The following is a 24,341-nucleotide window of genomic DNA, read 5'->3' on the forward strand; positions in this document are numbered from 1 at the left end:
CATTTTACAGATGAGGACAGTGATGCTCTATTTGCCTGAAGTCTCCTTGCTGGTGAGTGGGTGGGCCAGGACACAAATGCTGCCACGTCCCTTCCCGCTATTCCTTTCCTTTGAGACACCTGTTCCTCCTTTGGTCTGTCTCCTGAGTTCCTTTGTGTTCACTTAAAGTCCCCCTTCTTCTAAGCAGCCTGTTCTGATTCCCTCCACAAGCCCTTCTCTTCCCTGACCTTTGATAGCACCCACTTCTGCACGTGGTGACGAAGTCCAGGGTGGCTACCTTGGGTGGATATCTCATCTCTCAGCCTGACTGTAAACTACTTGCAATGGAGGGGTGGACCCCTGTCTTGGAGGAGTCTTAGCACAAGGCTGGGCTTGGAGAAGGTCCTCAATCCTTATGCGTTGACTTGGGATTTGATTTGGCAGGATTGGGCCCGTACCCATCGGAATACATTCTGGGCTGTGTCAATTCCCAGTAGGGCAGAAGTGCTTAAGAAGAAACCCTACCACCACTGGGGAATCCCCAGCATGTGTGCTGGCTAAAGCAGCCTGTGTGGTGCCTGGATATGTCAGGAGGCGCTGGGAACGTAGGTCAACGTTGGTGCAGTCTCAGTGCAGGACAGTGTTTTAGTCAGCCGAGGGGCCTGGCTGTGCTTATAGTGTGTTCTTAAACACACTATAAAGAAATCCCTGGCTGGGTGCGGTGGCTCACACCTGTAATCCCAGTATTTCGGGAGGCCGAGGCGGGCGGATCACTTGAGGTCAGGAGTTCGAGACCAGCCTGACCAACATGGTGAAACCCCATCTCTACTAAAAATACAAAAAATTAGCCGGGGATGGTGGCGGGTGCCTGTAATCCCAGCTACTTGGAAGGCTGAGGCAGGAAAATTGCTTGAACCCAGGAGGCGGAGGTTGCAGTGAGCCGAGATCCAGCCACTGCACTCCAGCCTGGATGACAGAGCAAGATTCTGTCTCACACATACACACACAGATACACACACACACACAGACACACACATACACACACAAAAGAAAGAAATCCCTGAGACTTGGTAATTTATAAAGAAAAGACATTTATTTTGGCTCACAGTTCTGCAGGCTGTACTGGCATGGCACCAACATTTGTTCAGCTTCTGGTGAGGGCCTCAGGAAGCTTACAGTAAAGGCAGAAGGCGAAGGGGGAGCAGGCATATCACATGGCAAGAAAGAGGGGAGACGTCTCAGACTCTTTTAAACAACCACATCTATGTGAATTGAGTGAGAACTCACTCATCACAAAGGAGATGGTGCTGAGCCATTCATGAAGGATCCTTTCTCATGATCCAAATACTTCCCACCAGGCCCTACTTCCAACCCTGGTAATTACATTTCAACATGAGATTTGGAGGGGACGAGCATCAAAACCATATCAGATGGTGAGACAGGAGAACTTTGTGTGTCCCAGCTGCACTGGTCTGAAGATATAACTAAGTCCCTGGACTTTTTCTCCCTTAATTGGAGAATTCCTAATATTCCATGGTCAGCCTGATTGACCAGTGGCTGACCGGTCCTGAGAGGGGAGATAAAAACAGACACACAGCTTTCTCCGTAGACAAATCTCAACACTTTATTCATCCTGTGGCAGCAAGAAGGGGACATGGCCCCAAGATAGCCAATCAGGTGAGGTGGCTGGAGCATGTGTTATCTATCCAGATAGTACATACAGACTGATCATGCAGAAACAGGAAGGGAAGCAATAAGTTAAAAGCCACATAAGTTATGAAAAAATAATATATACTTTATATATCTTGTATCCCCACTGAGGATTTGCTCCCTTGGAAACCAATGAAGAGCCTGAAGAAAAGCACCAATCAGCACCCTCTTTTGGGACTTCGGGGATGAGAATGTCTGAGTTCCCATGGCCAGAGAGTCAGTAACCCTCCAGTGCTCCCCACAGGCCTGGAGGGCCTTGAGGCCTGGGATGGGCCCAGACCTCTGGACAGCATGTCCTGGAAAATGAGATGAATGAATCTAATGCAGTCTAGAAGAGGAGGTGAGGCAAGGGGCAGGGAGGGGAGAGGAGAGAGAAGGAGGGAAGGAAGCTGTGCAGTGGGAGGCTGGTGCCGCTGCGATGCCTCTCAAGCCTCAGCATTGAGAGCCAAGAGGAGGAGATAGCAGTATGCCTGCCAACACTCCTGTCTTCTGGTGGGATGTGGAATTTTCCTCTCTGGTAGAGCCCTTGTAAGGCTGTCATTTGGGCCCCACAGCTGGACCTCAAGGGCTTGGAAGCTCCCAGACTTGCCTGGACTGTGCCTTCTTCTTGGCCTGCTGGAGGCAGGGGGAGTGGGTATGGAGGGAGGAAGGGGAAGGAGTGAGAAGAAAGGAGGAGCTCTAACCCCGTAGGTGTGGGGAGTTCCTGGGCTCCTCCATGAATGCCAAGGAGGGGAGGGCCAGGCTATTTGGCCCAATGGAGAGGAGAACAGAGGCCCTGAGAAGTGAGATTCTTGAGAAGTGGGCCTGGGGCTTCATGGCAGGGGTGGGACCAGGGGTCTCCAGGGCCTGGTGCACCAAAGCCCGGTGTTCAGGCTGGGAACAACCTGGGCTCGGGGCAGAGAGCTCAGATCCAGGCTGGGTAGGACCCCAGCATGGCAGGGAGGTGAAAGGAAGATCTAATGCTCCTGCCCAATCTCAAGCTGCCATCTGGCTTCCACTCCCAGGGAGTTGATTATGGCAAGAACAGCTTCCAGAGAAGCTGCTGGGAGCTGGCTGGGAGCAGCCCGTCCAGTTCTGACTATGGCTTACTGGGAGGGACCCACGGGAGGAGGAAGGGATGCAGGTGTTCGGGCTGATCTCTGGGGCCTAGGCTTAGGTCCCAAACAGCCAGGGCCCCTCCTCCCTTCACTCCCTAATACTGTCAGGTCTCTGGGGAGCCCAAGGAGCACGGGAAAGCCAAGAGGGTCTTCAGCAGCCAGCCTTCCCAGGAATTCCAGATACAGGACAGGGCCCACACCGTCCTCCTCGGCTCCCGCCCATAGGTGGATGAGCCAGTCCCAGTCTCAGTTCTGAGGCAGAGGCAAGGCAAGGCTTGAGATAGGAGTCAAGGTCAAGGATTGGGCAAGAGTCAGAGGGGCCTTGGCAGAGCCCGATGCTGGAGGAGGAGCCTCAGAGGAGCGAGGAGGTGGAGACAAAACTGACCCCTAATTCCGGCTCACCCATCAGGAAAACCTCTGGCCAGAATGTTGGAACAATGGGACTGTGAGATACTGATATGGAGCAGGAGTGGCTCTGAGCAGCTGGTGATGCTCCTCTCCCATCCTGGCAGCCCACAAAACAGCAGTCAGTTTTGAACCCCCCTCTCAGTTCAGTATCAGGTTTTGCCTCTCTTCTCAACCTAGAGGCTCCAAGCTGCTTTCTTGAGTCTAGCTTAAGTCCCTCCTGCTGCAGCGGAGTGCCTTGGGGTTCCTGGGGTCCAGCCGCCTTACTCTGAGACCTCCGACTCCTGCGAGAAGTACTTCTCTGACATTTCGGTAATTTTGATCACGGGGCCTTTGCTGCCCTTCTTCTTTCGGGAGGGGGCCTTGGAGAGGCCTGACCTGGAGGCAGCTACAGGGAACATGAGGGGTAGGGGAGGGAAGGGGCTGGAGGTGTGGGAGCCACTTAAAATGATGCCTTTAGGATCATGATCCCCTACACCCTCACCCTCACCCTACCGTGGGTTCTCGGGGCAAGAGGACTCACCGGTTTTGCACCTGGACTGCACAGCGCTGACCACAGTGGCTGAGGGCGAGTCCATCCTGGGGGTGGGGGCGAGGGGTGGGAGAGGGATATGATGGGATGTGAAGAGAGCCTGTGGCTTAAACTCCCCTGGGGGCTGGCAAGTGGAGGGCAGTTCTTGGTGGTCACTCCCAGCCCTGGGGTTGCCCTGTTGTGTGGCCCGGCTAGCCAACTTGTCCTTCCTGGGCCTCTGTCCCATCTCAGTGGCATAAATGGCTAATAGCACTGAGCACTGAGTTTCGACAGGCATTTGCACGCGTAATCACATGAATCATCCCTGCCACAGGTGAACCATGTTTATGATCAGCCCACTTTCCAGATGGGGAAACAGGATGAAATGAACTGGGCCAAGGTCCCAGTTTGTAAGTGACTGAGCCAAGACTTAAACCCAGGCCTGGCAGGCTCACTGTATCATGTTGGAAAGGAGAACTGACTTTGTGTAGGCCTGGGCCTCCAGCCCTCCTTCCCCTGCAGCGCCTTCCTCACCAGCCCTGGCGCTCACCTGCCCTCCTCGCCCTCCACCAGCTTCCTGTAGGTGGCGATCTCGATGTCCAGGGCCAGCTTGACATTCATCAGCTCCTGGTACTTGCGCAGTTGCTGCGCCATGTCCTGCTTGGCCTGCTGCAGGGCGGCCTCGAGCTGGGCCAGCTTGGTCTTGGCATCCTGGAAGGCCAGCTCACCCTGCTCCTCAGCTGTCTGGATGTTCTCCTCCAGTTTCAGGCACTGCAGCCAGGAGGACAGAGGGAAAGGGCCTGTGAGCAGGGGAAGGAGGAGCGGGCCAGGGCCAGGAGTCATCTCTGTCCTTGGTGAGGGTGGGTGTGGGTGTGGGGAGGGAGGGCTGAGCAATGGCATTTCTGGGTGTGGTAACTGGTTGCCATGCAGCAAGAGGGAGTTCAGTTAGACCTGAAGAGGCACCTTCTCAAGGCCAGAGGAGAGCACCACAAGCCACTAAAGGAGCCTGTCCCGGCTGTCCTTATGGGGCAGCACCTGCCCTGAAGGTTTGTCCTGGCTGGAAGCTGTGACTTAGGCCTCTACTCCCTCCTCTCTGTGTCGTTGGTGGGGGGCTCCCAGGAGGGAGGCAGTGGGCTCTGGGTGTGTGTAGTGTGGGGGCTTTCTAACGTTCCAGTAGCCTTGACCAGATTACAGAGTATTTTTGTATGCAGAGCTCCTCATAACTACTTTAGGAGGCTGTGCTATTATCCCATCTGGCAGATTAGGAAAATGAGGCACAGAGGTGCTAAGCGACCCACCCAGGATCACTCAGTCATGTCTTGCCTGTATTCAGCACACATGACGGTGTGTCTCCCTGCTCTCCTCCCCGCCCCCAGGCGCGCCCCCCAGATACTCACATGGCTCTTGACAGACAGGATCTGGGACCGCAGCTTCTGGATGCGCACATTGAGGTCCGCGATCTCGCTGCGGCTGCTCTGGAGGCTGCTCCCATACTCGGCCGAGCGGGCGGCCTGCTCCTCCAGCTGGAGGTACGTGGAGGTCTCAGTGAGGGGCAGCTCAGTGCCGCTCCCAGCACCTGTTACCTGCCTCTGCTTTTTCTTGCATCCCCCATCCCATCTCCAGCTCTGCAGCCCACCACGCCACGCCAGGCTCCCTCTGCTTCCCCTACCACCTCCCTTTCTGGGTGGTCTCCTCCTGGCTGCCCTAGCTGAGCCCCACGGGCCATGCCCACATCTGGCCTAGCATTGCTGATAACAGCACCACCTTGAACTCCTGGAGGGCACAGACCAGCTTCTGTGGTCTCCCCCCACCCGCCCCGTCCCTGTGCTTCTCCATTCCTCTTTCATAGACTTTCAGGACAGAGAGCTGCAGGCAACCTCAGCCATCACCAGTCCAGCCCTTCCTGCCACCCAGAGAACTGTTCAGGCTGCTTCTCCTGCCCTGTGTGGTCAGCCCCACCTGGCTCCGAGAGTATGCCTCGGCCTCCTCCAGGCTGCGAGCCGCAACGGCGTCATACTGGGCCTTCACCTCCTCCACGATGCCGCTCAGGTCAATGTGGCAGCGGCTGTCCATGCCAACGGTCACCGACACATCCTTCACCTGTGCTGCAAGGTCCTTCAGCTCCTGGCCGGGCACAGATGTGGGGCTCAGGGCTGGTGGGGAGGGCACAAGGACCCTCAGCCCCACACAGTCCCTTTGTCCGTGGGGTGAGTGGAGAGTGGAGCTGTTCCCTTCCTGTCCCTCTGGAGAGATGATGGAAGGCTGAATGCCTCCCTGCCATTTCTCCCCAGCCAGGGGAAGACAGCTCACTGCCCACTGCTCACCCACCCACGGTCCCCCTATCTGAGTGGAGGGCAGGCTGGGACTGTTGGTTCTAAAGGCTACCCCGCAAGCTTCCCCACTGCCTGCCCTCCTGCCCTCTCCTGGGAGGGATAGCCTCCTTCTGGCTGATGGGAAAGGGCCTGAGAAGTCAGGCTCTGGGGCTGTGAGTTGGGCCTCTCTGTTCACCGTTTCATTATTCCTGTGCTGTGGGGTACAGCTCTGCCTCTCCCACTGGCCGAGGAACTCCCTGTGGGCCTGGCAGAGCCGTGTTCATCTCAGGATCTCTGAGCCCCCACGTCAGGGAAAGGAGTGCCTCAGTTCATTTGGTAAATATTGGGAGGGAAGCCAGGGAGTGACAAGGGTGGGGTGGGCTGGAGGCTGACAAACCTGTACTCCCCTCTCCCGGCCCCGCTGAAAGCCAACAGCCTGTGAGGGGCCTGGGCGCAGCCTCCGGCACTCTGACTTCAGGGTCCCCCTGGAGACTCACTGCCCGCTCCCTCTCTAGCCAAGGGACATTGCCTGGATGACCACCATGTTTTCACCGTCTCCTCCTATCCCTGGAGACTTCTGGAAATGGTAAAACCCACCATTCCCTGAGGAATTCCCTACAGGCTGGACTGTGCGCTGAGCGTTTTCCACACATCCTCACCAGGCTGGCACTGCTGCAGCCCCAGAGGAGGAAACTGAGGCACAAAGATGTTGTGGAGACAGCGATGAGTGGCAGGGTGGGTCCCAGAGCCCCTGCTGCTGCTGCTGTGATGCTCCCTTAGCGGATGGAGACAAGGGGCTGACACCTTCTTCATTGTCTTTCTGGCCCCAGACCAGCTTTCTTTCCTGCCCACAGCCTCGCAGCTTTCTAGCCAGAATGCTCAGGGGTGTGTAGGGAGGCAGGTGGGACCAGGGATCTCTAGAGGTTGCAAAGGGCCCTGGGCTGCTTACCCTGGAGATGCTGAAAAGGGTAGGGCCTCCTGTGGGAAGGAGGAGCAAGGGGAGTTGACCGAGCATTGTACTGAGTGAGTCGGTGGCGGGGAGGGAGCCAGGCAGGAGGTGGGTGTTGGGCGCAGACACATCGTGCTCCTTCTGGCATTCACAGTCCACCCTGACCCCTATTTCAATTATCAAATTTCAATCCGCGTTCCCATTTTGCTGACCGCCTTATCATTTTTTAAACGTGTTTGTTTGAATCAGGATCCAAACAAGGCCAGTATACTGCAGTTGGTCCATATGTCTGTAGGTCTCTTGTAATCTCCATTTCTCTCTTTTTTGTTCTTTGCCATTGTTCCTATTGAACACACTGGCTGTCTGCCTTGCAGAGTCCACACAGCTGGGTTTGATTGTTGTACCCTGTGCCAATGTTCAACGTGCTTCTTCCAGCCTCAATATTTCCTGAAAACTGGCCGGTGCACCCAGATGCCTGCTGGGATCCAGGCTCAGCTTTTTAGTTTCTGACTGTGTTCTGACCCTGGTTCCTGACTCTGGGCCCCCTCCTGATCCTCTGTCTCTCTTTCTGCTTGGAGAGTTTGTGCTGAGTCCTCTGGTTTCTGTCTCAGGCGGAGGCTGGACTTCTGAGCTGTAGATGACAGGGATGAGGGGCAGCTAGGGCTGTGTGGGCAGCCGCAAAGGCCTGTCCGGGAACTGACTCTGCCCACCAGCACCTCCTGGTGACAAGGATGGTGGGGTAGTGGCGGGCATTCGGAAGCCCCTCTGGGGGACAGCCTGTCTCTGCCCTGGAGCTGGCAGGACCCTGAGCTCAGTGGCCAGCTGCCCTTGGGTGTCTCCTGCTGGGGGTTTTGGTTGATCTTCAAATGAAAATAGAATCTCTGGGCAAAAGCAGGCTGATGGCCCAACCCGTGCCAGAATAAGACTGATTGTTACCACAGCCCCACCTCTGCTGTCCCAGTCACTAGCCAACATTTCCCATGTGGCACCAGCACTCTGGCTGGGGCTTGGCTGGGGACAGTTTCAGAGCTGCAGCTTTGAGGCTGTTTTGGTTGACACATTGTGCGCATCAGTGGGTGTGGGGGGCCTCAGAGCCCTCCAGTGTGCTTCTACACGAGGGCCTAACTTGGCATTTGTTGTGGCCCCAGGAAAGGCCAGCGCACTGTGAGGACGCACTATAGCAGGACTTCCCAGTCAGGGTGAAAAGACTGGCCAGACATTTTCTGGAAAGAGGCAGGCTAAGCAGGAGCTTGGTAAACAAAAGCAGGAAATGGAGCGTTCAGAACATCCGCAGACCTGTTCAGACATGCAGGCCCCTGCTGGGCTGCAGAGAGTATGACAATTCGGGCTTGTGTGGTGTGGAGGTGCCCCATGGGATGGGCCCCCTGGAGAGCACGTGAGCCTCCAAATGGTTAAGAATTAAGCCGAAGTACAGTTTAGGGTTTCCCTTAGGAGGCTGCTGTGCATGTGAGCACCCTCACTGTGTTCCCCACGTCAGGGTAGATAGTGACTCTTATGGGGTAACAGTGTTGGAGAGTAAAATATAGCGCTAATGGCTCTGGACACTGAATACTATCACTTCTTCTTCTTCTTTTTTTTTTTTTTCTGGGGACGGAGTTTCACTCTTGTTGCCCAGGCTGGAGTGCAATTGTGCAGTCTTGGCTCACTGCAACCTCTGCCTCCTGGGTTCAAGCAATTCTCCTGCCTCAGCCTCCCAAGTAGCTGGGATTATAGGCATGCGCCACCTCGCCCAGCTAATTTTGTATTTTTAGTAGAGATGGGGTTTTACCATGTTGGTCAGGCTGGTCTCGAACTCCTGACCTCAGGTGATCCGCCCGCTTCGGCCTCCCAAAGTGTTGGGATTACAGGCGTGAGCCACTGTGCCCGGCCAATCACTTCTTATTAGTTGAGTAACCCTGGTCAAGTTTTTAAATGTGTCTAAGCCTTGGTTTTCTCATCTGTAAAATGGATCTAATTATAGAGCTGAAAACAGATAATGTTTATTGAATGCTTACCATGTGTCAGTTACTGTTGTAAGTATTTTAGGATATGTTAACAAAACAAATCCTCACAACAGCCCAGTGAGGTAGATGCTATTATTGTCCCCATTTTATAGATGGGGAAATTGAGGCATATAGAGATAAAATAGCCTGCTCCAGTTCCCACAGTTACTGAACCAGGATTCAAATCCAAGCTGTTCAAAATCTGTGCTCTCTTAATCATTATCCCTACTTCATAGAGTTGTCCTGAGGATTAACTGAGATTAAGTCTGGAAAACACTTAGCACAGAGTCTGGAATATATTAGGTGCTCACTAAACAGTAGTTAAGGATTCTGTATTATGGTAATTGGTAACAGTGATAAAGCTGGGACAAAGTGTTCAGGGGCAGAGCAGCCTATTCTTGGGGCAGCCTCCATGCAAAAGTTTAGGCAGCACTGGCTTTTCTCTGCAGGGATGGGCCTCCCTCCAGGTGTGCCTGGCTGCAGGGGGTTGTCAGCAGATTCCACAGCTAATTTCCCTGGAGCCAGAGTGTAGGGGTGGGGTAGGTGGCATTCCAACTGGATGCAGCCAGGCCCCAAACACACTTGGGAGCTGGACTGTGTCTCAGAAACTGCGGGGGACCCTTCCAGCCTGTGCCCCCAGAGGAGAGAGGCAGAGGGTTTGCAGTAGATGAGGCCTGAGCAGATCATGGCCATGAGCTCCTGCTCAGTTGGCTTGGAAGGGCTTTTCAGAATGTATCTTGGCCATGTGTGTGTGTGTGTGTGTGTGTGTGCGCGCGTGTGTGTATGTGCACACATACATGTGTTTTGGAGAGACGAGAGGGCTGTTTTCTGGGACACAGGGGTGAGCCTATATTTCTGATCTGGTGTCTGCTCCAAAGCTGAAACTAGAGTATCGGGGCCTCCTGGGCCACTCGTTTTCTGCCAGGTTTTTCTTCCACCTGAGGCAGGTGTGGCTGGCACAGTCTTTACTCAGAGCTTCTCTGTCCAATGAGGTAGATGTTGAAATAATTATATTTTGGATATATTTGGCTAAATAAAATATATTATTAAAATTATTTTTTTCTGTTATTTTAAAATGTGGCAACTAGAAAACTTAAAATTACATATGCAGTTCACATTGTATTTCTATCAGACAGCACTGACTTAAGACACCCTCTGGTGTGGGGAATATTTTTGGCAAAGAGTCAGCATTGCCCTCTTAGCCTGCAGCAGTGTATGGAGAGAAAGGCAAACCTCCAATATCAACCCCATCTTGTTCTTTCCCAAAGTAATAATAACGGCTGTGGTGCCCTGGCCCCTACTGCCTTCACTGCAGGCCCTTCTCCATGGCAGGCTCAGGATAGTACAACCACACCTGAAACCCACTGTGTGCTGCCCCGCCCCAGTGCGCACCGGAGGCTGCCTGTCACACTCAGAATGAGGTCCAAGTTGTGAGCCAACCCTGTGAGGAGCTCTCTGACCCAAAGCTCCCACCCTGCCCCGTGTGCTCTGACCAGAGGCTTCTTTCTTTTTCTTTAATCGCCAGGCTCCCTCCTGCCTTAGGGGCTTTGCATAGCAATTCTGTGCCATCTGCAGTCTCCACTGGGCTGGATCTCTGCCACTCTTAGGGAGGGTACCGCCCCTGAGAGGCCCTGCCCATGGGCTCTGAGGCTTTCCCCTCCCTCCAGCTCCAGCGCAGCACCCGGTTTCTTTGCATCCCAGAATCTGTCACCCTGTGAAGCCATCTTGTCCAGATATTTGCTGACTTGCTTATGACTTCTCTCAGCTAAGTCATGCCGTCCTTGAGAGAAGGGACCTTGCCCAGGCTGTGGTATCAGTGCCTGGCACTTAGTAGGCATGCAATAAACATTTGTTAAATGAATGAGTGGGCTGAGTCCTCCTCACAGCCCTATGAGGCTGGTCCTGTTACTCTCTCCATGCTACAGATAAGGACACTAAGGCACAGAGACGAGAAAAAACTTGCCTAAAGTTACAGAAATAGTGAAAAAAAAGGCCAAGTTGGGATTGGGGCCCAAGGACTGCAAAATCCAAAGGGAACCCACAGGCCTGGCTACTGGGGCAGGGGCCAAGAAGTGTTGTGGGGTGCGACTGGGCAATGCTCAGGAATATCACTTGTTATGCCCAGCCTTCTTCCAGTTATGTCTCTACAGCTGCAGAGTCTGCATCCTGGCTTAAAGATTGAGCTCTGAGCTTGCCGAGACATCACTGAGCAGGTGGAGAAAACCCTGGGCTTGGGTTTCAGAATCTGCACTCCACCTAGGCTTGGCAGAATCTGCACTCACCCATGGGCTCAGCCTCTTAGAGGCGGTACGAGTGGGTGGAGGCCCAAGGGTGGCAGAGATCCAGCCCAGTGGAGATGGGAGATGGCCCTGCTGATGCCTGCCTGGGCTGCACTAGCCCACAATGAGTTTGGGCAGAGGAGCCCTTAGCCCAGTTCCCACCCAGCCAGTGGGCATGGTGCCGTGGTCAGCCCCACAGCACTTGGCCTGGCTGTGGGGGGATTTGCTAGGGCCAGGAAGCTTTTCAGGGCCGTGGGGAGAGCGGACTGCCTGGGAGGGCTGCCTTCCTGCTGCTCCCAAGGGTTTGCTGTTTTCTCTGCTATGCTACATCTCATGGCCACAAACAAGACTCAGTTCCACGGAGGCCCCAGCTGGCAGCTGGGACTGCTGGAAGGGAGTATGGGCCATGAGGCCCGGTCTTCCTTTCCACAGGATGCAGCCATGAAGCTGCGGTCAGCAGATCATAGGGCCATTTTAGCAGAATCTGTAAGTTGTGGTGGTGACTTTGATCTTGGCCTTGACCTTGGCTGCACTGCCATAGCTTGGCGCCAGCAGTGTGCAGCACTTAGGCAGGCAAGCCCTGTTATCCCCAACCTCTGTGGGATAACCTCTGTGGAAGGGACTTCAGCTCAGGAGTGTCACCCCTGAACCTCCCCACCCCTGAAAGAAGCAGTGTGGAGAGGAGGACACATACCCTGAAGGGTGCCTAGGAGTCAGCAGCTGTCATGGAGGAGTGGTGTCCAGAAGCCAGTGGCCATGCCCATCTAATGGCTGCGCTGATGCATGCTATGCTGTTATGGGCCCTTGTACACTAGGCCCCACTGAGGACTTGGGAAACAAATGCGAATGTTTCCTCTGTCTCCATTTACTAGGTCATTAGCCAAAAATGGGGAAGAGGGAAAGGCAGGCCTATCAGAACTATCACTGTGGGTGCTGTGGTTTAGGCTGCAGGAATTAGGGAGAGATCAGTTCAATCAGAATGCTCGTTCCAGACCCCTGGGTTCCATGCCACTGAGGTCAGCCTCCTGACCCTTGTCCGAGGTACCTGGTGCCCCGCATGCCCTCAGTACTCTAGCACATAAAGATACAGTTCTTCCAGAAACAGTGGCCTTTGGGGAACCAGCCCATGCTCCATGAGATGAATGGCCAGGGGTCGTGCAGGGTTATTGACACCATCACAGGAAGGGGTTTAGGAAATTATTATGCTGGAGCTGGAAATCGTAAGTGACTGTTGGAGGTTCCATGCCGCACTGGATGGCTGTGCTTCCCCTGTGTCCTTTACCCATGGACCAGCCAGCTCTGGGCTTGGCAGGACACTGGCCCCATCTCACTCACCTGCTCATAGATGGTTTTCATCAACTCCACGAAGCTCTGCAGGCTTTTTAACTTGGTTTCCAGTTCAGTCCGACGAAGACACTCTGCATCCAGGTCCTGGGGTTGGGAGCAGTGGTGAGCGGTGGGAGAGGGAATGGAGGGTCCCAGGGCAGGAGTGGGCTGGGGGGCTGCCTCCTGGGTGAGAGTGGGGGTGATTCCAGAGGAGATCTGGCTCAGAGCCTCGAAAAAGGAGCTGGATGGGGATGCGGGTATCTCCCTGTCTGTCTGTTGGTCCTGGGACTTAAACCTCTGAGGGCTTTGATTGGGCATAAAGGAGAGTAGGATATCTGGAGGGAAAGAGGGCCCAGGGCCCATGAGGAAGGAGCCCCTGGGGCAGGCTGGGCAGGCTACCTTCTTCAGCTGGACAAAGGTGAACTCCATGTCTGTGCGCTTGGAGATCTCATCCTCATACCTGGGAGGGAGAGAGGGGTTGCTCAGCTGGATGTGGTGGGGGCTTGTGCCTGGTGAACTCCCCTTGGTTGGGGCTCAGGGCCTGTGCTATCCCACTTGGGGTCTCTTTGCCAATTAAAGAAAAGCAGCCCATTCTTCTCCCTCTTGCATCTTCTATGACACATCCTCTCTCTCTCCCCCCGACCTCCTGGCATTGGCTCCGCATTCCTCTCTCCCTCCTGATGACACAGTCCTCTCCCAGCGGCTTCTGCCCTTTCCTGGATCTGCTCCACACCCACTCCCCTCCAGGAGGCCTCCCTGCTTGTGCAGCCCCTCACCCTGGCAGTTTGTCCCCTCATCTTTACCTGACCTCCTTCCCTGACAATCTCAGGTTCACTCAAGTCCGCTGGGAGCATCTTGCTCACACCTCACCTCTCCCACCTCCATGCCTTCCCTGCAGCCCCAGCCACCACCCCTCTGCTTTGCGAGCCAGTAGGACACCATCCCATTGCATTCCCTCCAAAGGGAGGCTGGAAAGAGTGTGAACTTTGCTGTCAGATGGACCCTCAGTGTGTTTTTGGGCAAGTTGCATCACCCGTCCTCCCTTGGCTTCCTGCCTGTAAGGGGTAGGCGTGTGCCCACGTGAACAGGGGACTGACAAACCCACCCCTGACGCAGTGACAGCCAGCTACGGGCCGCATAGCCATACTCAACAAAGCGCAATAACGCTCTTCTCAGTTTGGACTTCTTACTCGCTCCCACCTTGGGTTTGGAACAAGGACACCGTTGGGTGGGGAGGACAGGACCCCCAGATCCCTGGCCCGACCCTCTTCCTCCAGTCAAGACATTTGTCTTAGCCCCGGGGTGGGTGTCTGCTGGCTCCAGACTTCTCGCTGGCCCCAGCGGTTGTGGGGATTCAGCAGCTTCTGTTTTTTTCCCTCCTATTCGGGGAATGCCTGAATCACTGGCAGCTCTAATTACAGCCGCTTGCCTACCTCAGGTCCTGGCCTCCCAGCAGGGCCGCGTCACTCATCACCCATTGAGCTGGCTGTATCTGGCGCCCCTCATGCCTTCTTCTTTCCCACCAGCCCACCCGAGGAGCTGAGGGGCGTGGAGCCAATGGCAGGGCACGTGGGTTTCTGGTCTCAGTGTACCAGGGGCCCACACCCTCCCTGGCCACTGCCTTGGCTGCCAAGAGTCTGTTAGGGGCTTTGATGGTCCAGGTCCTGGGGGCGGGGCAGAGGAGCGGGCCGGGGAGAATGTTCTGCTGTCTAGGCGTCCCCAGAGAGAACTAAAGTGGACTTCAGTGGGGAATAGCAGGTGCTGAGTGCTTCACCTGCACTCTCTCCTGTGGCCCTCAGAGCACCCAGCTAGGGAAGTCCCATTGGTCTCATTTTACAGATGACGAAATGGAGGCTCAAGGAAGGACTGGGGGCTCCTGGAGTGTGCTGCTGAAGCAAGGGGACCAGAGCCAGGCTACTTGGGCTGAAATCCTGGCTTCCTTGCTAACCAGCTGTGTCCTGGGGTGAGTTCCTGTGTGCCTCAGCCACGATTATAGTGATGCTGTGATGATTAAATGGGGGCAATTCACAGAGTGCTTGCAGCGGGGGGCAGCACCTGCTGGGGCTCAGCCCCTCTGCTTCGGCCTCAGGAAGCCTCGCGACACAGCACAGGTGCCTCTCCGCCACCCACCCTGCCTGGGGGGACATAAGTAGGGTGAGTTGAGGGAGACAGCTGGCCTGGCAGTTGCCCTGGGAAACCCCCTCTGGCAGAGAAGGACACCTGGAGTCAGGGGACTGGAGGGGGCATCCTCACGGTATCCTGGCTAGGCCGGCCAGGTCTGCCTTGACCCTGGACCTCTAGGTGTGCTTTGTGGGTGGGGTGGGAGCAAGCCCTGAGCCCCAGGGGAGAGGACAGAGGAGAACGTTGGGCTGCGGCTGGACGCTGGGTTCCAGTCTGGAGCCAGTCCCCTTAAGACCAATACTCTTTCATCTCCAGCCTTTGTGCCAATTAGAAAAAAGCCCCCTTCCTCACGGGCTGTTTGACCTGGTACCAGCCTGCATGGCCTGATGCTTGGTTGGATTTCAGTCCCTATCCACCGCCTGAATCACGCACGCTTGTGCAGCGCACAGTTTGCACAGCTGTATGTGGCATCCCTGAGTCACTTGCTGTGTGGCCTTGGGCAAGTTGCTTCCCCTCGCTGGACCTCTGCTTTGTTCTTAGTAAATAGGAAGGCTAAACTGCTGATCCTTGGGGTTTCTGCTACCTCAAAGCCTTCGGAAGTCTCCATCCCCATAGAGGCTTAGGTCCCCTATTCCACTCCCAATCCTCTGCCAGTCTGTCAGCCACCAGCTCCCAAACCCGTTCTCAGGCCTTTTTTAGCTCGTCACACCAGCACCACCCCCCCAACTTGTTTATTTCTGGGAGTGAGGCTGATCTCATCGGCTCCGTAGAGACAGGGCACAGCCCTTCCCTATCGGGGCTTGGCCTGGCGTCTCCTGGCTCCTGGGGGCCCTAGGCTCTGCACAGCCAGGCTGTAGCTCCCCTGGCTCTGGCCTGAAGATCGAGAAGCCCTCCAGCCAGGCTGTTTGCCCAGTCTCTCCTTCCCAACTCGGGTGGGTTCCCTACCCAGAGAGAGGAAGAGAGGCTCAGCCTAAGCAGTAGAGTCAGGTAGCAGGCGGATAGAAACCAGGCGACAGGCCAAATGAGGGGGCTGAGCCAGATTAAAACAACAGGTAGTGTGTGTATAGAACTTCCAGTTACAAAGTGCTTCCATGGACGTGATCTGGCGGAGCTCGTGGGAGCAGCCTTAGCCAGTGGCTGGCTGGGGTTAGGGATGGGACTTAGCATGCAAGGCTGTGTAACTGAGGACAAGCCCTGCCCTTTCTGGGCCTGTTTCCTTCCCTGTAAAAGGAGGATCCAGGGCTCCCTCTGGCTCTGGCATTCTCTGATCCTTTGAGGGCCAAAGATCTACTAGGGATCAGGAAAGTGGGTCACAGATTCTGGTGAGCTGCCCTGACTGCCCGGTCATGGTCAGGTGCTAGGAAGCTGGGCCTCTCGGGAGGGGCGGTCAGATGCCCTGTGTGTTTCCCTAGGCCTGGGAGGGCAGGGCTGGGGGGAGGCAATGGGTAAACTCAGCCACAGCCCAGGTCTCTGGACTACCGGACAGGACAGGTGCTCTCCACCCTCCAGCCTGCCTGGATGGCTGTGGGTCTCACCTCAGATTGGCAGGGTTTGGGGCTGGGCCGCAGCACTACAGAAGGGGAGACCAGGGGTTCAGCCTGCCCTGTCCTCCCCTCACGCTGGCTGGAGGTCTCCTTGCAAGGAGACCAGACCCAAGGAGGTGGGTGCAGGGGCACAGCCGCTCTCCTCTGCCTCAGGCTCCTTGTTCCTGAAGCCCAGCCCACCACCTGACCAGAGAGGGTCACCTCTCCTCTAAGCAGCCTGAGTGACCAGCCTTCCCTTTTAGACTGGCCAATTCAGGTCAGCAAACCTGTGTCAAAGACCAGCTGTGTGCCGGGAACTTCAGCCTTCTAGGGATAGAAAAGCTGCCATTTATAACTGCCAGTCACCATGCCACACTCTCAACTTCCTCCTCAGGTTAGATACCTACTTTAGATTGGCATCAACCATAATCATTCCCATTTCACACAGGAAGAAACTGAGGTTCAGATATTAAGCCACTTACTGGAGGTCACAAAGCTAGTGATGGGTGAGGGTGAAGATTAAACTTCATCCTGGTCTAATGCCCAAGCCTGGGCCCATAAATGCTGGGATATACTGCCCAGTAACTGTTTGTCTGTCTGTATGTCTGTCTGCCCCACTAAGTTGTAAAGGCACCTTGCATACTGGGGCTGTTTTCCTTATCTGTCTCGTTCCAAGTCTACCTTGATGTCTGGCATGCATTGCTTCTTTATTCAAATAAAACCCATTCTTTCCATCCCCTGCCTGCTTCCTGGTGGCTTTCCTCTCCTTTCCAACCCAATCGAGATCAAAATCTAAAGCCACATCTAAAACAGAAACCCATCTGTTCTAGCTAGTGACGTAATTTCCCATTGCCAGAGCAACATGTGGACAAGAGCAAGTGTGTCCATAGGTACAAGAGGACGGCTGCTCGAGGCAGGGGCTGTGGGTTATGATGATGCCCAAGGGCCAGCAGGCACAGGGTTTAGCTGGGAGCCAGCACAAGATTGACTTTGTTGTAAGGGTCGCTATTAGGGAGGGGGCGGCTGTAGGTTCACAGCCATATCCTCAGTATTTAGAATACTGCCTGGCACATACCAGTCCCTCAATAAATGTCTCAGGTAAAGAAATGTTCCAGAACATCTTTCCTCTTTCTCTGGCTTAAGTGCCTCCCATCTGAGCACAGCTTGGTCCCAGCCCTCAGGCCTTGCTCATGGCTCCTATGGGGCTCTACGTACCTGATTCGAAACTCCTCGACCTTCTCCAGCACCTGCAGCAGGTTGGCCTCCAGCTGCCCCCGCTCCTGGCTCACTTTGCGCAGTTCCTCCTGCAGCCGGCCCTGATATTCCTCATAGAGATGCCCGAGGTCGAAGATGGCTGAGTCCTGGCCCTGCAGGAAGCTCCAGCGTGTCTCCAGCAGCTGGTTGCGCTGTTCCAGGGCTTGCACCTGGGAGAGCAGGAAGGCGGCGAATGGGTCAGGTGTGGACCAGTCGGGGGCTGAGGCCCCGGGCTGACCAGCAAGAGCCCGCGGAGGGCTCCCTGGGAAGTGGCAGCTCATTTATGCACGCCACCCAGGGCCCTCACTCAGCAGAACGCACCTCCAATGACTGATTGTTAAAACTGATGATGGTAAGATAAGGACAGGATCAGAGCAAGGTGGAGCCAATTAGCAAAGGTTTCCAGGTGAGGGCAGGGCAGGGCTGGCAGAGGAAGGGGGGATGAGGGTGTGAGAGTGCCAAGCATGCGACAGGCTCTCCGTGCCTGCCTGGGGCTGGGGCGGGAGACCCCAGGGAACATGCGGTGTCAGAGGCCCATCTGCCCCCTTCCCACCATGACAAGCGTGGTCCCATCTTGTCTTGGAAACTCGGCAGGGTAGGGCCTGGTTAGTACTGTCCTTAAGTGCTCATCCTCTCGACGACAGAGCCTCTCTGAACCTCAGTTTCCCCAGCTAGAAGTTAGGAATGATAACACCTGCCTGCGCGGTCCTCTCCTTCCCTCCACCCTGTCCAGCCGAGCTCAGCCTGGGGCTCTGCCTGCCTCCTCCCCACCCTGCCTGTCCTCTCTATTCTCCTTCCCATCACCAGGCCCTCTGCTCTCCCCATTTGTTCCTCCAGCTCCCTCCTGCAGGAAGCCCTCTGTGACTCATGTTGAAAGACTCCCCTCTTCCCTCCAGCACGGAGGCCCTCAGTTTAGCTGCTCCTCCTTTGTCCTCACCCATCACTCTCCCCATGAGACTGTGGGGACACCTGGGGATGTGCTTTGGGATAGGAACAATAGCAGGTGCTCATGTGGCCCCTGCTGTGTGCCAGGCCTTGCTCTACATGCTTGACCCATGAAATCCCTGCAGCACCCCCATGGGTGGGTACTATTATAAGCTGTATTTTACAGACGAGGAAACCAGAGGTGATGGAACTTGCCCAAGGTCACAAAATTAGCAAGTGGCAGAGCCAGGCCTGGAATCCAGGCACTTTGGGTTTAGAACCTTTTAATCACTATGACACATGCGTCCTGTGTGTTGCTGGTCACTGTGGGCCCTGGGATCCCAGCTACCCTTCATGGGCTGGCTTCTGCCTCCAGTTAGGGACAGTTTTGCCTCGAGGTGAAACCCTGGGAGGGCTCTGAGCCCTGCTGCGCCTCTCAGACTCTGCCTACCATATGCCTCTTGCTGGCAGGGTCCTGCGCAGTCCTCTCCTTCCTTCTACCCAGTCCAGCCCAGCTCAGCTTGGGGCTCCTCCTGCCTCCCTCCTCCCCACCCTGCCTGTCCTCTCTACTCTCCTTCCCATCACCAGGTCCTCCTTTCCTCCCCATTTGTTCTTCCAGCTCCCTCCTGCAGGAAGCCCTCCATGACTCATATCTTGAAAGGCCCCCAGTTTACCTGTTTCTCACTTGTCCTGACCCACCACTTTCCCCATCACACTGGGAGCCATCTGCTCCCCCTTGGGGCCTTTACTCCCTTGGTGCCAGGGATAGGCCATGAGGGCAGGCCATGAGGTTGGAGGCCTGGCTGGGGCCTGGCTCCCGTCAGTGTGGGTTGTTTGTCATGAGGGTGTTTTGATAACCAGCCCAGTGATGCTCCCTATGGTCACAGGTGAGTAGCTGGGCCTTCTCCCACCACTGCCGGTGCTGCTGTCCCAGGCTCCCAGAATCGTAGCCTGCGAGAGCTGCCAGCAGCCTTTTGGATCAGCTGAGCTGGGCCCTTCATTTGCAGAGGAGGCAATGGAGGCCAGGGGTGTCAAGTGACTTCTCCAGGGTCACAAAGCAACTTGGTGGCCCGGCTTCCCAGACAGCCCCATCTGATGGCCACTGCCCACTCTGCACCTTCATGGGCTCCCGAAGGGTCAGGTGGGACCAGCCCCTCTCTCTCTGCTCTGCTTCTTCAGGGTGTCCTTGTTTTTCCTGAAGTGCTCTGACGACCCTTCGACATTCATAGCAGGAATACTGGATGATGGCGTTTGACGGTATTTGCGGGCTGCCATTCCCCTGTGTATCTGTACTGGTAGGTTCTGCTTGAAGCCAACCTTAATCCTGCTCTCTGCTGTACTCACAGCCAAACAGGTTCAGTAGGGATGGAGGTCAAGAGGGTTTCTGCCCTGCCTTGTGAGTATGAGAGGGAGCGATGGGGGGGCAGTTATCTGCTCACTCCACCTTGCCTCCGTTTTGACAAGCAGGAGCCCCATGTTTACACTGAGGGTGGAGTGAGAGGAGAGATGTGAGGCTCCTTCCTCCACCCATGAGTAGCAGAGAAATCTTCACACCAGGAAGTTCTTCCTACAGTCTAACCTCAATTCCCTATGCTTCAGCACTAACTCACTGGGACATGGTATGCGTTTGGCCAGCCAGTCCAGCTAGAAGGCATTTGTGGTCTTAGGGGATTAGGGACAGCCCCCTGTTTTCTGCTGCCCTTGGGGGAGTCTCTGGTTGTCTCAGTGGGTGGGGATGGAAACTCATCCCCCACCTGGGAACTTCCTTGCAGAAAGGCTCCTCCCTCTCAGAACAAGGACCTAGGGAGGGCTGATAATCCTGGTGCCCTGAGAGGTGCCAGGTGAATTGCCTCCAACCCAGGAAGACTGCCGAGCCTTCACCTCTGATTCCTCCTCTCTGTTCTGCCTGGCCCTCTGCCCTTAGATCATACAGTAGCAGCTGTAGTAGGGACCTCTCCATTTTACAGGTGAAGAAACTGAAGCCCAGTTGAAAAGTAGGGCCAGCTTGGGGCTGAGGTTAGGGGAGAGGCATGTTGTTTTGTAGGGGAAACCGAGCAGCCTACACTGGAACTCCTGGAGGGAGACAGGCTGGACATCCCAGAGGCTGCAGGTCTTACAGGGGAGTGCCTCTGGGCCACACAGGTAGTGTTCCTTAGCGGGGGCTGTTGAATCCCCGGCCTTCAGCCAGACATTGGCTTTGGCCAGGGAGCCTCAAAGACTCATGAGCAGTGGCTGGTTTGTGCTTTTCTGCATACAGGCAGGGGGATGGCTGACTTCAGCTCTTCCAGAGGTCACACAGGCCTCGGTGAAGACATTGTCTCCATCCCTCTGTCTCCAGGCGTTTTACCACTGCTCATGGGTTCCCTCTTTACAGCCTCCCCAGGATGAGCTCAGGCAGTCCTGCCTCTTGCCTCTCTCTCCATCCCCTCTGTTGTCCGTGTGTGCATGAAGGCAAGAAGCCCAGCTAGCAGCCTCTGCTGGAGGTTGGCTTTGCCCCCTCCCTGCCCCCCCTGGCCTCTTCTGCTGCTACTGCTTCTCCTCATCCCCCTTCAACTCATGACTGTTGCCTTACCAGTCCTTCCACTGGGACGAGCTCAGGGCCACTGGCAGAGCAGAGCAGAGCAGAGCAGTGGAATCTGGGGCACAGAGAGGGTAAATGACTTGCCCAAGAAAACGCATCCAGCAAGTGGAAGAAACCACAGTGTTCCAGAGCCTCTGCCACCTCCTGAGAGTCTCTGCTCCTCCTGAGTGCTCCCTGGTTCCTCTCAGTTCCTCAGAGGGCCCCCACCCCTCTCCTCTCTTTACCCAGAGCCCCCACCCACTGGTCATGGCGTCTCACCCCTGGGCCTTCCTCTGGGTCCATAATTGCTCAACGGCCCTGTGCCATATCCCCTGCCCACTGAGTCCCTTCACTCCTCTATCCGGCAGGTAGCCTCTCCCCACCTGCTCTCCAGGCTCCTGCTTGGAAGGGGCTTACTGGGTTCTAGCTGCTCCCTGGGCCAGGCCCATTTATTTAATTTTTTATTTAACGGTTATAATATACTTAATATGTACCAGGTATGTTCTAAATGCTTTTCAAAAATTCTCCCATTTGATTCTAATGAGACTGCTAACCTAATGTGTGCTGAGGCACAGAGAGGTTAAATAACCTGCCTGAGATAACACAGCTGGTCAGTGGTGGACCGGGATTTAAACCCCGCAATGCTGCTCCAGATTTCACATCTTAACCACTGCCTGCTTCCATCTGGGCCCTCACAGCCTCCACAAGGAGGCAAGGAGGGTGGGGCTAACAGATCTTTGTAGAGTTGAAGGGTCAGCTGGGGCCCCTTGGGGCCCTGCAACAAGGGCCCCCAAACGGCCGGTACCCACAGCTCCCTGTGTCCCACCCTGAAGGGCACCCCATCTCAAGGTCAAGGCTAAGGGTTGGGAGGCTCCAAATCTGCTAAAGAACTTCAAGGGCATTGTCCTGGTCTCTGGGCACAGGACCCCAACCCTGAGGGCCTCTTCTCTGTGCTTATATGCCCCCATCCCCATGGCAGTGGCACAGGGTGATATCAGTGCTGGCGTTCGAGGGAGAAAACCACCCATCTGAGCCAAATTCCATAGCTCAGTGAAGCATTCCTTCTAAGGGATTAAACTGGGTTTGGTGAGGAGGTGGCTTTTTAGGGACCTGCCTCCCCAGGGCAGCTGGGCTGCTCTTAGAGGGAGAACCAGCTCAGCAATGCAGGGCTCTGTGCAGCTAGGGCTGGGGGAAGGGATGCTCTGCCTCAGTGGACAGTGGTCCTTCCCCTCTGGGTACCCAGGGGTACCCCAGGTGCACCCCAGGTGTGGATGATGAAACTCTGGTCTAGGCACATGAGTGGAAGAAGGAAAGAAAAGATTCTCACCACAGAGACCACTGACTTCGTGTCTCAACAGACCTGAGTTCAAATCCAGACTACCATTTGCTGGTTGTGTGATCCTGGGCAAGGCACTTAGCCTTGCTGGTCCTCAGTTTCCTCATCTGCACAGTTGGGAAAATAACAGCCACTGCAGGGTAGCTGTGTGGCTTGAATTTCATTGCATTTGCAACATTCCTCCAGAGGGCGAGGCACAAGTAGATGCTCAATGCATGTTACCTCCTTCCCTCTGCCCCTCTCTGTGAGCGCCCACCTCACGGGGGAGACCAGCAACATGCAGAGGAACACAGATTCAGAGGCCAAGAGCAGACAAGGACTGAGCCAGGGGCTGAAGGCTGGACCTCTGGTTTACTGGCAGGGTCAGAAATGTACAGTTTTCCTTATCTGTGAAATGGACATAAAATTGTCTTCTCTCATAAGGTTGTTGAGAGAAATACAGATAAACATGAAAAGCATCAGCACAGTGCCTGGCACATCTTAAGCAATTAACCAATGGCAGCTGGCACTATCATGATTATTCTTGAGGGTGCAGGAGGGTGCAGAGTCAGGAGGAGTTTCTTGGAGAAGATGAGTAAAGAACAGATTTGGGAAGTGGATAGGACTTCCTTGGGAGCTCCCTTGCCCTGGGAGCAGAGATGGACACGAGTGCCCCAGACCTGTTGCAGGCCATGGGCAGTGGAGTCTAGGAAGTGTGGTTGTGATGCCGAGGATGCACCTCCCGCAGTCAGGCGGGGCGCAGGGTGCAGGAAGGCCCAGCTGGCTTCCCTGTTCTGACTCGAGGCATCGTCCCCTACATTCCTATCTCCTGACACCTGAGCTGCACCCTCACTTGCAGCAGTCTGGGCAGCAGCCTCCTTCTAGCAGCCCCACACGCACCCTCCACCCTGCTGGCTTTTCTGACTGGGGCAGCTGAGAGGGATGCTGCGGGACCAGAGGCTTGAGGGATAAACAGGAGCGTGGAGCCTGGGAGGCCATCTCCCCTGTCCACCTGCCTCAGAGTAGGACCGCAGAGCGTGCCTCCATCAGCCATTCCTGCGAGAGGGCACCCCTGGCCACACTAGGTGGTCCTCCCCAGTCCCTGCCTGGGTGGTGGGTTACCCCAGGTCATGCAGCATGTTATTATCAACACATCCCTCAAAGGCCATCCTGGGGTCCGTTTCTCCCCACATGCCAGGATGGATCAGGGACTTCCCTCCCCCAGCCTCTGCTCAGAGCTAGGCTGCCAGGTTAGCAGTGCCGTCTCGCCATTGGCTGGGTGCAGGGGTGGGGCGCGGTGATCGATGCTCAGGGAAACACAGAGCTCGTCTACCTGCCCGGGCCTGGCAGCCCTTCATGTTTGGGACCCCCTACTTGTGCTCACCTTGCCAATTAGGGAGGCAAATTTATCATTGAGGGCCTTCATCTCCTCCTTCTCCTGGTTCTTCAGCTGCTGAACAGCGGGGTCCAACTTGACATCCAGGGGCACCAGCAGGCCGGGGTTCACAGTCACCTTGGAGATGGTGCCAGCCGACCAGCAGCCTGTGAGGCTGCGGGAGCTGAAGCCCGGCCCGGGGGCCCTGCAGCTGTCCCATCCCGAGGTTCCAGGCCGGGGGCTGCCCACCGGGGTCACCTCACAGCTGCTGAGGCTGCTGAAGCCAACCACGCAGGAGCGGCAGGCCATGGCGCCCCCGGCCGGAAGCAGGAGGGCCCGGGGGGTGGGTGAGCGAGTGAGCCTGGGGTTGCGTCGGGTGGCGGGCTCTGGTTGCTCTGGTCACAGCTGGGGCAGGCTGGGGACTGAGGAGCAGACACCTGTTGCACAGTGCTCATTAGCTGCAGGAGGGCGGGCCGCCTCCCAGCCTGACCAACCTGTCGGATGATGTGGGTGCTCCCGCCCCTCCCCCAGCAGCATGTAGGTCTCCCTCCTAACAGGTATCTGCGTTGCTTAGGGGGCTGGTCCACAGCCCCCTGCCCCAAAGAAAGCAGGCCTAGCTCTGGGGAGGGGGCCAAGGCTGGACTGGCCAGGTGGGTTGGGGGTGGGGAGTTGGCAAAAGGAAGGCCATTCAAGGAGGC

At 55.8% G+C, this 24,341-nt stretch overlaps 1 protein-coding gene across 3 annotated transcripts; it reads right to left on the bottom strand.

Moving 5' to 3' along the window:
• Positions 1-1,050: 1,050 nt before the first annotated feature.
• Positions 1,051-24,341, bottom strand: KRT80 (keratin 80). 3 transcript variants are annotated; one of them, XM_002823253.6, is made up of 9 exons: positions 23,653-24,341; positions 17,431-17,639; positions 12,971-13,031; positions 12,581-12,676; positions 5,662-5,826; positions 5,100-5,225; positions 4,253-4,473; positions 3,715-3,770; positions 1,051-3,579 (listed from the first exon to the last, which is right to left on the bottom strand). In XM_002823253.6, the coding sequence occupies exons 1-9, from the start codon at positions 23,950-23,952 to the stop codon at positions 3,455-3,457; spliced, it is 1,359 nt and encodes a 452-aa protein (XP_002823299.2). In that variant the 5' UTR covers positions 23,953-24,341; the 3' UTR covers positions 1,051-3,454. The 3 variants fall into 3 exon arrangements, with proteins under 3 accessions (XP_002823299.2, XP_002823300.2, XP_009246026.3); XM_002823254.6 differs by having other exon boundaries at positions 1,051-3,614; positions 23,653-24,330; XM_009247751.4 differs by lacking the exon at positions 23,653-24,341 and having other exon boundaries at positions 12,581-13,031; positions 17,431-17,750.

Source organism: Pongo abelii, chromosome 10 (genome assembly GCF_028885655.2).
Source record: "Pongo abelii isolate AG06213 chromosome 10, NHGRI_mPonAbe1-v2.0_pri, whole genome shotgun sequence".
NCBI classification, from domain to species: Eukaryota; Metazoa; Chordata; class Mammalia; order Primates; family Hominidae; genus Pongo; species Pongo abelii.